The sequence below is a fragment of the Mirounga angustirostris genome, unplaced genomic scaffold, assembly GCF_029215605.1.
Source record: "Mirounga angustirostris isolate CCGP_5_RB_7025 unplaced genomic scaffold, mMirAng1.0.hap1 SCAF_14, whole genome shotgun sequence".
NCBI classification, from domain to species: domain Eukaryota; kingdom Metazoa; phylum Chordata; class Mammalia; order Carnivora; family Phocidae; genus Mirounga; species Mirounga angustirostris.
Window position 1 is genome coordinate 47,606,053 of NW_026991722.1, and position 12,719 is coordinate 47,618,771.

At 38.6% G+C, this 12,719-nt stretch overlaps 1 protein-coding gene across 11 annotated transcripts in view; it reads right to left on the reverse strand.

Moving 5' to 3' along the window:
- Positions 1-3,559: 3,559 nt before the first annotated feature.
- Positions 3,560-12,719, reverse strand: part of RBBP8 (RB binding protein 8, endonuclease) — a 90,470-nt gene continuing 81,310 nt past the window's right edge. For all 11 annotated transcript variants that reach the window (XM_064577836.1, XM_064577837.1, XM_064577830.1 and 8 more), the window contains 3 exons: positions 9,782-9,878; positions 5,829-5,970; positions 3,560-3,958 (listed from right to left, as the gene is read on the reverse strand). In XM_064577836.1, coding sequence (XP_064433906.1) covers positions 3,861-3,958; positions 5,829-5,970; positions 9,782-9,878 — 337 coding nt within the window. In that variant the 3' untranslated portion in view covers positions 3,560-3,860. The remainder of the gene's footprint in view (positions 3,959-5,828; positions 5,971-9,781; positions 9,879-12,719) is intronic.

Consider the following 12,719-nt stretch of genomic DNA (forward strand, 5'->3'; position numbering starts at 1 on the left):
TAGCAGGTGTAAGCACACTGGAGTTTCGTAGGCAACCATTCTAACAGCATCAACTCAGCAAAGAGAAAGATTTTGAGATGTCTCTTAAACTGCCAAGCTTGCTGAGAACAGACAGCTGGATGGTAAAATTTGACATGTGTTTCAAATGCTCATTTCTTTTTTTAAAGATTTTTTATTTATTTATTTGACAGAGAGAGACATAGCGAGAGTAGGAACACAAGCAGGGGGAGTGGGAGAGGGAGAAGCAGGCCTCCCGCCAAACAGGGAGCCCGATGTGGGGCTCGATCCCAGGACCCTGGGATCATGACCTGAGCCGAAGGCAGACACTTAACGACTGAGCCACCCAGGCGCCCTCAAATGCTCATTTCTGAAGTGGTATTTTTAAAAATTAAATCCCATGCTGTTATGTTATTATGTCAGGATTAACAGAGTAAGATTTTTAGGTGTAGGTTTCTTTAAAAGCTTGCTTCTTTAGAGGGAATTTGTAAAATTTTGCCTGATTCTGATACTGCACTTAGTATTGTGCCTGGTAAAGATAAATGTTTGTTAAATAAATGTATTAGTGCTATTTGGTTTATGTTAAACTATTCCTTTTTTGTAACTGAATTAAGAATTGAAGACAATCTGAGGAAGAATCTTTGCAGTTTTTCAGTACAAATAAATAAAAAATATTAAAAAATATTAATGTAGGGGCGCCTGGGTGGCTCAGTCGTTAAGCGTCTGCCTTCGGCTCAGGTCATGATCCCAGGGTCCTGGGATCAAGCCCCACGTCGGGCTCCCTGCTCAGCAGGAAGCCTGCTTCTCCCTCTCCCACTCCCCCTGCTTGTGTTCCCGCTCTCGCTGTGTCTCTCTCTGTCAAATGAATAAATAAAATCTTTAAAAAAAAATTAAAAAAATTAATGTAGAGCTGATCAATAACAGATAAGAGGGGAGAGGGAAAAAAAAAAGGGAAGAGGGACCTCAGTTTACCCAACCTCACAGGCTGACTGAAGAGAAAATGAAAAATGCTAGTTACAACTGGTTAGATTATTGTCAAGCTACGAGGCAGGCAATCTCTTGCTTCCTGTCTGTTTAGGCTGCCTGTTATTCTTTCATATTTATTATTTTTTCAAGATTTATTTATTTGAAATAGAGAGGGAGAAAGTGTGTGAGCAAATGCAGTGGGGAGGGGCAGAGGGAGAGAATCTTTCAAGCAGACTCCATGCTGAGCGTGGAGCCTCACCCAGGACTCAAACCCAGGACCCTGAGATCATGACCTGAGCAGAAACCAAGAGTCGGTCACTCAACTGACTGGGCCATGGAAGCACCCCTTAGGTTTCCTTTTAAAAAGGAAAATCCATTGGAGGTATAGAGCTCTAAATGCACATCCTATGGTGCCCTGTTCCAATCCAGGTGTCTCTCAGACTCCTGGCCACTATACTATAGTGGATACAAGCTCTGGTTCTGGAATTAGGCAATCCTGGGCTCTAATTTCATCTCTTAGTTATTAGAGGCAGCCAAGTGACAATTCTGGCCATTGAGAAACAGGGAAAGTTATTGGGTGGAGCCTTCTGGAAAACTTTTTTTTAAAAAAGATTTTATTTATTTGACAGAGAGAGAGAGCACAAGCAGGGGGAGTGGCAGGCAGAGGGAGAAGCAGGCTCCCCACTGAGCAAGGAGCCCAATGCAGGACTCAGTCCCAGAACCCTGGGATCATGACCTGAGGCGAAGGCAGATGCTTAACTGAGCCACCCAGGTGTCCCTTTCTGGAAAACTTTTCAAGTTTATTTAAGTGATAAATCTCTACACCCAATGTGGGGCTCAAACTCACTACCCTGAGATCAAGAGTTGCATGCTCTTCCAACTGAGCCAGCCAGGCTTGGCCAAGGCCCCTGCCCCCAAGTTTATTTATTTATTTAAAGTGGAAAACTTTTTATTATTATTTTTAATTTTTAAAAAAAGATTTATTTACTTATTTGACAGAGAGAGAGAGAGAGAGACAGCAAGAGAGGGAACACAAGCAGGGGGAGTAGGAGAGGGAGAAGCAGACTTCCCACTGAGCAGGGAGCCTGATGCGAGGCTTGATCCCAGGACCCTAGGATCACGACCTGAGCCAAAGGCAGATGCTTAATGACTGAGCTACCCAGCCTCCCCAAAGTGGAAAACTTTTTAAAGAGGGACAAAAACAAATGACATATGCTTTTTTTTTTCTTTCCTTCTGTCTAAAACATGGACATGACAGGTGGCATAACTGCTTTATAGTGACAAGGATGAAGGCCACATACAAAGTATGGAAGAGCAGAACGTTGGAAGAATCTGGGTCTATGAGGGCATCATGGGGCTGCATTACTAGCCTTGAACTGCTGACCTCCAGACTTTTTAATGTGAGAAAAATAAAACCAGTCATTTGTTGTTTAATCTGTTTTTTGGGTCCATTTTTTGCAGCTTAATGTTAAGCTGAAACATGAATTCACAAGATTATTCAAGGATTAAAAGAGAAAAATCTATGTAAAGAGTGTAATACAGTTCCTGGCATATAGCAAGTTACCACTGAATGGTTGCTATTATTTTGGAGAGATTGGTTGACTGCCAACAGGGAACAAAAATCAAACATAGGATAAACAATTTGGGAAGTGAAGAAAAGTGCTGAATAGAAGCTATGATAGGGTTGTAAAAAATTCAGATCACATTCAGAGCCAAGCCATGCATGCTCATAAGGGGTCTGATGTACAGTAGATACTCAGTATATGTTAATTTTTTTGTGATCCTCTCTGTGAGAACACAAATTGATGTCATTTATTCATATGAGAACCTTGATCAATGAAGATGAGACTAAGCAGAGATTCTTAGGAACTCTGAGAAGGGCTTTATGTAAATGGTGAGATTTTAGTGAGGCATTCCATTCAGTGCCTGATGTTCTCCTGCTTAAGCAATACTGTCAAGATATGGATTAAAGAAATACTCAAAAAAGACACTGATAAACAAAATGCCACCGGAAATGGTGACACAGATGTGGTCTGTCATCTTGATGACTCAGACACTAGGTCCTAGAGGAACAGAAATCTGCTGAATAGAGAAATCTGTTTTGTTGCCAGACTGGAAGTTAAAATATCAGTCATTCCAGAGAAATGATATTACTGAACTTGAACACATGGGCAGAGAAGAACTTGACCAATTCAGCTGGAAAACTGCACCAGAAAAGTATAATGAAAAGAGACCATGTGAAGACTTGGAATATTATGATCAGATCAGAGAACTATGTTAATTTATAATGTATGAAAAAGGAAGAAAGGTTGATATTTGTTGTTGAGGCTCCAAAGGAATGCACCACAGAACAGTAGCTCATTTCAAGTAAACAAAAGAAAGAAGCTGGAAAGCTAAAAGGACTATTAAAATTTAGCCTTTTTTTTTTTTAAAGACTTAAATGTCAGACACTGGAATGACCCATAGAAGAGCAACTGATTAAGAGAATGAAAATTTGTAGTGATTAACACAAAGCCACTGCTGAATGTAAATACCACGGGAAGGTCGAGTAAAAAGAAAAGATAGGAAAGGCAACAAATCACAGACTACAACTATCGTATTTTCAAAATTGTAATTAGGTATTACCGAATAAAGTAAATAGCTCTTAAGTTAGAGTGCAAAATGAAAGCACCTTATTGTTTTAAAGGTGCATAAGCAAGATAATACAACATAAGCATATCCACATTTTAAATAGTTGTTGTGTGGTGGGTAAATGCCATTTAAAAACACTTTCAATAGAAAAATGATTTATAAGTCAGTTTACAGAAGATCAAAAAAATCAATGTTTAATACCAACTTTAACTATAAATAACTAAGAATGAAACAAACTGTCTTCTATCCTGTTTTTGCTTCAACATCTATGTCTTCTGCTCTTTGCTTTTTGGAGAAAACATTGCATTGTAAGGCTGCCGTCTTTTGGGACGAGGACAAGGATCAAGATCTTCCTTAATGTAACCTTAAAAACAAATGACAAATTTAGAAGACTGTATTTGCAACATGTATTTCTTTCAGCATGTACCAGGTAACATCTGTCTCATTTAACGTATTCTAGTTTACATGATCCTCTGCTTATTAGCTGTGCAATGTTAAAGTTTTCACTACTTAGCATCAGTTTCCTCATTTATACTAACAATGATAGCAGCAAACATTTATCAAATGTGTTGTATACATTATCTCAGCTAATGCTCACATTCCTTTGAAGTAGCTTCTACTATACCTCCTTCAGAGATGAGGTTACGGAGACCCAAGGAAGTTAAAGAACTTGCTCAAGTTCACAAAGCTACGGAAGTGGAAGAGCTGGGACTTTGCCCAAGGTCCATCTAACCTCCAGAACCAGAGCTCTTAAGTACTTTCCTAGTCTGCCTCCTCCAGATTGCACATGGGGACAAAAAAGAACTCTTCACTATTATAATTCCACGTGCTTATCAAAAAGACTTTCTGTGGCAGCTACTTTTTTTTTTTTAAATATTTTATTTATTTATTTGACAGAGAGAGAGATAGCGAGAGCGAACACAAGCAGGGGGAGTGGCAGAGGGAGAAGCAGGCTTCCCGCTGAGCAGGGAGCCCGATGCGGGGCTCGATCCCAGGACCCTGGGACCATGACCCGAGCCGAAGGCAGACGCTTAACGACTGAGCCACCCAGGCGCTCGGGCAGCTACTTCTTTAAACGACTGAGCCACCCAGGCGCTCTGGCAGCTACTTCTTTAAACGACTGAGCCACCCAGGCGCTCCGGCAGCTACTTCTTTAAACGACTGAGCCACCCAGGCGCTCCGGCAGCTATATCTTTAAACGACTGAGCCACCCAGGCGTCCCGTGCCCCTATACTCTTCAATCATCCGATTCTCCTAAGGCATCTTGAATCATGTGCTTTGCACTCGGCCATATCCCCTGCAGGCCACGGTAGGTGTACAAACACAGGCTCTATGCAGATTGTTTAATTCTATTTGATGACCAGGCAGTGTCATCATGTCAAAGGGAATGTAATTTGGTTTGTTAATGGGGAAAGTGAAAATATGGTAATAGCTACAAGAGACTTTGCATCTTTTGGAAAAACCATCTTACTACTCAATATCTGGAGCTTCAAAGCTGTATACATTCTCAAATCATATTAAATGTCAGTGCCATATTTGAAGGAGCTAGTTGCCAACGGTCCTCCAAACAAAGGTTCTTTCTACTCAGATGTGATTTATAAATACCCAGCATTCTGGATAAGTGAGGTTTTAAAAGCTAAAATTCAGACTAGTTGCTTTAAAAAGATGCTCTCTTTTTAACAATATAACTTTGCTGGCAACTTTTATAATGTTATTATTTTATTAAAAGTCATTTTGTTGGGCGCCTGGGTGGCTCAGTTGGTTAAGCGACTGCCTTCGGCTCAGGTCATGATCCTGGAGTCTCGGGATCGAGTCCCGCATCGGGCTCCCTGCTCGGCAGGGAGTCTGCTTCTCCCTCTGACCCTCCTCCCTCTCATGCTCTCTGTCTCTCATTCTCTCTGTCTCAAATAAATAAATAAAATCTTAAAAAAAAAAAAAAAAAGTCATTTTTTTGACAGGATAAGAGAAATTAACTTTCTGAAATTTGAATGATAAACGAGGATAATGAATACACAATCATATTAAAGTGATTATACACAATCTCTGATTTCAATGACATTATTCAGAGTTAAAGGTGAGCCTTTTATCTTTAGGAATTTGCTTTTATGTCACTGAACTAGCCCCTGAGGAGAAGGTAAGAGGAACCATGGGGGAAAAGTCTAATGGTTAGATTTGAGTATATACAGTATTTAAAAAAAAAAAAAATTCCAAAATGTTATAATCTGTACTCTCACCTCTTTCCATACACGTCTGAGTGGAAGGAAAACCAACTTCCCAGAAATTCTCTGGTGTGTTGGGTGGAATATAGCGGAATCGATGTCTCGAGCAGGAAGCCAATTTCTTTTCTCTTTCTTCTGCTGGAATATCTGCATAATACTAATAATAAAAACTGGTAAGTTTTTCACTTAGAAATAATAAATGGACTGTTAGGCTTATTGATTATAAACTAGAAGCTATAAGAAAGCTGTTAAAGTATTCGGCATGTTAAGGAAAACAACACTCACTGAAGATAATATTAGTAATTAATACTAACAGTAACTAGTGCTGGTCTGTGAAATGTTTCCTCCACAAATGAGAAAAGGAGCTTGCAGCTTGTATCACAATGCAAACCAATATGCTGCTTTTCTCATCAATAAAGTCTTACAATACAAAAACAAAAACAAAAAATGCCAGCTTAGCTTTATAGTGTGCTGAGTGATGCAGTTAATTTATCTACCGGCGCAAACTCAACTGTCAGACCAGTAACAAAACTGTACTTGGAACAGCACTTTTGTCAGTTGTTATTTGGATATAAGATGTGTGTTTTGAAGTAATTTTCTTTCTTTTTTTTTTTTTAAGATTTTATTTATTTATTTGAGAGAGAGAATGAGAGAGAGAGAGCATGAGAGGGGGGAGGGTCAGAGGCAGAAGCCGGCTCCCTGCCGAGCAGGGAGCCCGATGCGGGACTCGATCCTGGGACTCCAGGATCATGACCTGAGCCGAAGGCAGTTGCTTAACCAACTGAGCCACCCAGGCACCCCTGAAGTAATTTTCTTATCCAAGTTTTTACAAATTAAAGTTTAGCTTTGAATGTTGCAGGCTTTATGACTTCCCCCTTTAAACCATATTTTTCAATTATGATCAAAGACATAATTTCTTGCAACTGCAACCCAAAGAACTTGAACTTCATAAAAACAAGGTTAAAATTTATATGTAAAAAATGTACAGGTCCTTCAAGCTCTAGACCTAAGAAAACAAAGCAGCAGTGTGAAGTTTAATAGAACATGCGACAGGATCACACAATCCAGCCAATTCCACCTCAAACTTGAGAAACTGAAAACCAAATTGATAATTTACTGACGGTATCTTCTATTGAAAGTGGCACACTAAGGGCTAAAACTTAAGTTTGAAGGAAAGGTTTTTTGAGTACCTCTGAAACAACTTTTTTGGGGGTTATCTTTTTCATCTTTCTCATTGCTGTGAATACAAGCCTTTGTTACCGTGGCCTGGACATGGGATGGGATGACCCTTACTAGAGAATAACAGTTATCTATCAATTTAGAGAAACACTGCCACCAAATTACAACATATACAAAAGCAACAGTGGGTTGGTGTAGCTGTGACACAGTGAACAACTGGGAGAGTGGTAGAAGATAAAATCAGAGAGGAAGTGGGGTGCTAGCGTTTGCTGTCCTCGATAAGGACTTTGGGTTCTATTTCTGAGTCAGATGGTCAGACATTTAAGGGTTTCGGGCAGAGAAATGACATGATTTAACTTTTATTCTAAAAAGATCATCAGGAAACAAAAGATCCTTCATTGTGTTGAAACACATGGTGAAGACAGATACCAAGTAGATGTCCCTCCTATCCAAGCCATCCTGTGCTGCTACCTGCTCTCAGGCCCTGTCCTGTCCCTTGACACCCCGCATCCCTGACTCCCTCTCCCCTCTGGCAGGGAGGCCAGGAACTTAAGCACTTAGTAGACCTTTAATCCCAATTTCCCCACTGGGGGCAATAAAAACCATTAACATCTCAGAAATACCTTGCTTTAGAAACAAAGAACATACACTGTGAAGAGACAGGTATAAACAAGAAAAGTGAGGACAGAGGTGTATGGGAATTCTTAACACAGCTTTTCTAAAAACAGTTGATTAAAATAAAACAACAGAAGGAAAGCACTTAGAAGCAAGTTATTTCAATAGTCCAGACAAGATGAAATGGTGCCTTGGTCCAGGGGTTTAGTGGTGGTGGTATCAAGTGGATAGAAATGGGATACACTTTGAAGGAAGAACTGATGGGATTTGCTGATAGATCTGTTACTGAGATGTGAAAGAAGAGAGGATAACTATAAGAGCTTTGGTTTAAACAGCCAGAAGAATGGACATAGAGGAGACTCAGGTGAGGTTTGGGAATCAGCGGTAGAAACTCTGTTTGCTTTTGGACATGGTGAAATTTGAGATGATTATTACACTTCCGCATGTGTACTACATATTCCACAGGTGGAAGACACTGGGATACATTTAAGAACTGTAAGCATACAAAGAGTATTTAAATACATAGGACTGGCACTTTTGCTCCTGGTCATGGGAGAGTTAACAGGGAACAGATTTATCTCCTATCTTAACAAAAATATTGGAATAAAATGTACCGAGATAATGTTTTTTATTTATTTAGTTTTAAAGATTTTATTTATTTTGGGGGGGAGCACAGAGAGAGAGTGAGAGGGAGAAGCAGGCTCCCCACTGAGTACAGAGGCTGATGTGGGGCTCGATCCCAGGACCCCGGGATCATGACGTGAGCTAAAAGCAGACGCTTAACCTACTGAGCCACCCAGGCACCCGAGACAACAGTTTTTAGAGACTGAATAACAAACAGCATAGGAAATGATTCCTGAGAGAAGGAAAGCAAATTAACAGTGCTTCTAGCACAAGAGCTTTTTTCTAACTGGTAGTGTTAGTTCCAGATTGTAAAGAATTATGGTCTTAACTAAAAACTGGAGGCTTGACCATGTTCTTTAGTTAAGAAATCATGATATGTTCAATTTGTGTTATGAAAACTCATGATACAGATTTTGCTTGTACTGCCAAATTGCTTTCCAAAATTGCGATCTCTATTTACACTCCCACTGGTAGTTAGAGCCTATTTCTCACCAAATGCTTACCTGCACTACAAGCTATCCATAAATAACTTTAATCTGCTTGGTTATCAAATTTTCTAGCCCACAGCTGTTAAAAAGAAAATTTAAAAGGGAACTAAATCACTAGAGGCAGGCATCTAACAGTTAACAGACAGCAAGGGAAGAAATGAAAAAAACATGTTTCAAGAAAACACAGAACCTGGGCGCCTGGGTGGCTCAGTTGGTTAAGCGTCTGCCTTCAGCTCAGGTCATGATCCTGGAGTCCCAGGATCGAGTCCCACATCGGGCTCCCTGCTCAGCGGGGGGTCTGCTTCTCCCTCTGACCCTCTTCCCGCTTGTGCTCTCTGTCTCTCATTCTCTCTCTCTCAAATAAATAAATAAAATCTTTAAAAAAAAAAAAAAAAAAAGAAAGAAAACACAGAACCTGCCTGAGATATTTAGTGAGTGGATGGTTAGTACTACTTCTGCTTCACTAGTCCAAGATAGCCAATGTATAAAAGGAAAATATAATTGTGTTCTAAGGATTACATAGAGCCTGCTCATCACATTGTGTTTAGGAAGGAGTGTTTGGGGGAAAAGTTAAGAAATTATGGTTATACCAGTTACTTAGAAAAAAACAATTATGAATATATGTCATTTCCTGAGAGTGCTGGGATAAGTAATAAACATTAAAGTTTCCTACTAAAGTATCAGAATTTTCCCCAAATAGTATACGAATAAGGAAGGGCCTTTGCTGTAATATAACACCAGGGGAAAGAAATTAAAACAAATACAAATAAACACAGAAAAGAAAAATGGCACAGATATCTTAAGCTGGTAAAAAGAACGAGGGCTTAGGTTCCAGATTCACTTAATGAAAATCTGAGAGGTTGAGGGCTTTCATTTCCAAGTATTGAGATCCCCGAAATCACAGCCAGTGTGCTCTTTAATTATCCATCCTGCTATTCCTGGCTCAAACGAGGTTTCTAGATACAAATATGGTCTCTATCTATGATTTTTAAATCATGCATTTCTAATCTAGAAAGCCGTATTTTAAAAAACCCACTGAACAGTATTCACATTTATACTTACAATTTCACATTCCTTACATGTGTGTCCAAGCAATTTTCTTCTCTCTTCTTTTTTCCGAACTACCTCAATATGAGGAAAATTCTGTAAGCTAGTCTCTCTGTAAGAAAAATGAATTAAATTTAAAAATTAATCCATTTGTTCCTACAAAGATCTTTGGTTTAGATTTTTAATTAATGAAGGTGAGGGCCCAGAGGAGAAATAATCCCAAAACATTCATTTTATTTGAAATGTTTACTATGTCAGAAAAACATATTTTTTCATGCATTCTTCATTAAATACTTATTAGGTGCTTACTGTATGTCAGGTATTTTTATGTATATTGTTCTCTAACTGAAAAAGATAACTATTACTTCCTATTTTTGCCTCTGATTGGCTGAAAATAATATATAAAATAACCTAATTTATTACTATTTAAATATTTTATGTATTTATTTAGAGAGAAAGAGAGAGTGAGTGAGTGGGGGGAGAGGCAGAGGGAGAGGGAGAGAGAAAATCCCAAGCAGGCTCCAAGTGGGGCTCGATCTCACAACCCTGAGATCATGACCTGAGCTGAAATCAAGAGTCAGATGCTTAACTGACGGTCATCCAGGTGCCCCTAAAATAACCTAATTTAAAAAGAAATATTGTATTATTAAAGTCAGGAATTGGTATTCTATAACATAACCAAGAAAGAGAGTAACTGCCTATTAACTCAGTTTTCTTTAAGAACCTGTATTTCTGGGCTAACCTACTCCCCTCCTCAAAAAAGAGATTCTTCTGTTTGTACGTCATGAGTCATTTTCTCTAAAAATTTTTTTTGCTGCCTCCACTCACCCTGAATTCTTTAAAATGTCAGGAACAATTATTTGCGCTTGTCCTTAAATGGATCAGATCCTACTGAGAACTACTGGAAACCTAGGACGGTCAAAGCCACTGAGGTACGGATTAATGAGATGTAGAGTGCTTTGGGAAGCAAAAGCAAGCAGGAAGTACAGAACTTTTTAATATACTGTATCCTGCTTTAAGTTTTAAAGCTCAATATAGAAAAGTCCAAACAAATAGGTAAATGAAGACTTAAGTGATGGTATACATATTTGTTTATAATAGAAACATCCCCAGAGAGCTTCAAGAGCCTGACTCACAAAAACTGATTTGTAAAACGACTTGGTAACATATCTACTCCTCTGAGGCATTCTGATCACATGCCCCTCTAGTTGGCAAGCACTTTCTCTCAAAAGGAAGCTTTAACTGCTCTATGTCAAAGTATATGAGGTTATAGGTCCTGTGGGGGCTTAAGCCCAAGAACTCTCAACTTTAGAGCAATCTGTAAGTTAAAAGGACAGATAAAAATGGCTTTCTTTCAAATGGTTTATGGACTCTTAAAAGCTTATACAGAATACATTTTGGCCGTATCCTTTCCTCTTGAGTATTATTTATTCTGCTACTATTGTTCTAATGCTGCAATGAATTTCCTAGCAGACTGGCAACTGTACTAGACCTTAAAGCATCACCTGAGAGATGACTAAGCTTCTTGTCCCTCATACAACACAACCCATCTTCCCAGGGTTTGCTAGTATTGTCTGTGGGGAAAGGAACAATGCTAATTTTAAGACTTTTACTGTCCTCATGTCTTATATCCACCTCTTGTGTCTCCAGCTATCTAATGGTTTCAGAATAAATAAAACTACTCACATTTTTAAAAAGCGAGTGAACTTTCAATATGAAACATTTGAAATGACAGTTCTTACTCTGCAATCCTACTTCAAGGAATCTATCCCAAAGATACACAACAATATGAAAAGAAATGTACAACGTTATTCACCGCAGCATTCTGTGTTAGCATAACTGTAAACACCCCAAATACTCATTACTAAGGAATGAACTATGGTACAAACAATAAAGTACTGTACAACTAAGAAGGGAAATGCGGAATACCACTATATGCTATTACGAGCGATTTTCCAGGATATATACTTAAATGAAAAAAGCAAAAGCAAAACAGAAAGTATATATATAGCATTCTACCATTTGTTTAAGGGGAGAGAGAATGACAATATATTTCTGTATCGATATCAGCTTTTATTTTTTAAAATGGATTGAAAACCGTATTTTTTAACAAACCTTTAGGGGTAGGGAGCTAATAGGGTAAAGGGGACAATGATGGAAACTAGACACCTCTGAATATACCTTATTTTGTAGCCTCTGATACCATGTACATATTTTACATAATTAAAAAAATTAAAGATAAAAAAACAACTACAAAATTCAAAAGCAAAATAAAACAAACCTAGGGACTGAGTCAGTTGCATACCTGCCCAAAAAATAATTATTCCAAATGGCTTTAAAACACAGTGACTGGACTGTACATTTATTATTATAAATAGATACACCTTTTCTTTTCACTTTTAGAATTTTTATTTTATGAAAAGATGCAGGGGAACTTGGGTGGCTCAGTTGTTAAGCGTCTGCCTTCGGCTCAGGTCATGAGCCCAGGGTCCTGGGATTGAGCCCCGCATCGGGCTCCCTGCTCGGCGGGAAGTCTGCTTCTCCCTCTCTCTCCCCCAACACCACTTGTGTTCCCTCTCTCGCTATGTCTCTCTCTGTCAAATAAATAAAATCTTAAAAAAAAAAAAAAAAAGATGCAGATAACATGGCTGTTCTAATAGAATATATCTTAAGAACAAAAAGCCCACAAAGACATCTTAAATCATTTTCATAAATCATATTATTGGTGATAATTTAGATTATTCTGAGACTGCTCTAAATATTAAAGAATAAAGTTAAATGAGAAATTATGTTGGTAGCACTGAGAAATGGGATTCTCAGTAGGGGGAAAGTAGGTACAGATAAGAGACAGAAGAGGTTGTTACGTAAAAATCCTGTAGTTTTTTTTTTTTTTTTTTTTTTAAGATTTTATTCATCTATCTGACAGAGAGAGACCGCGAGAGAGGGAACACAA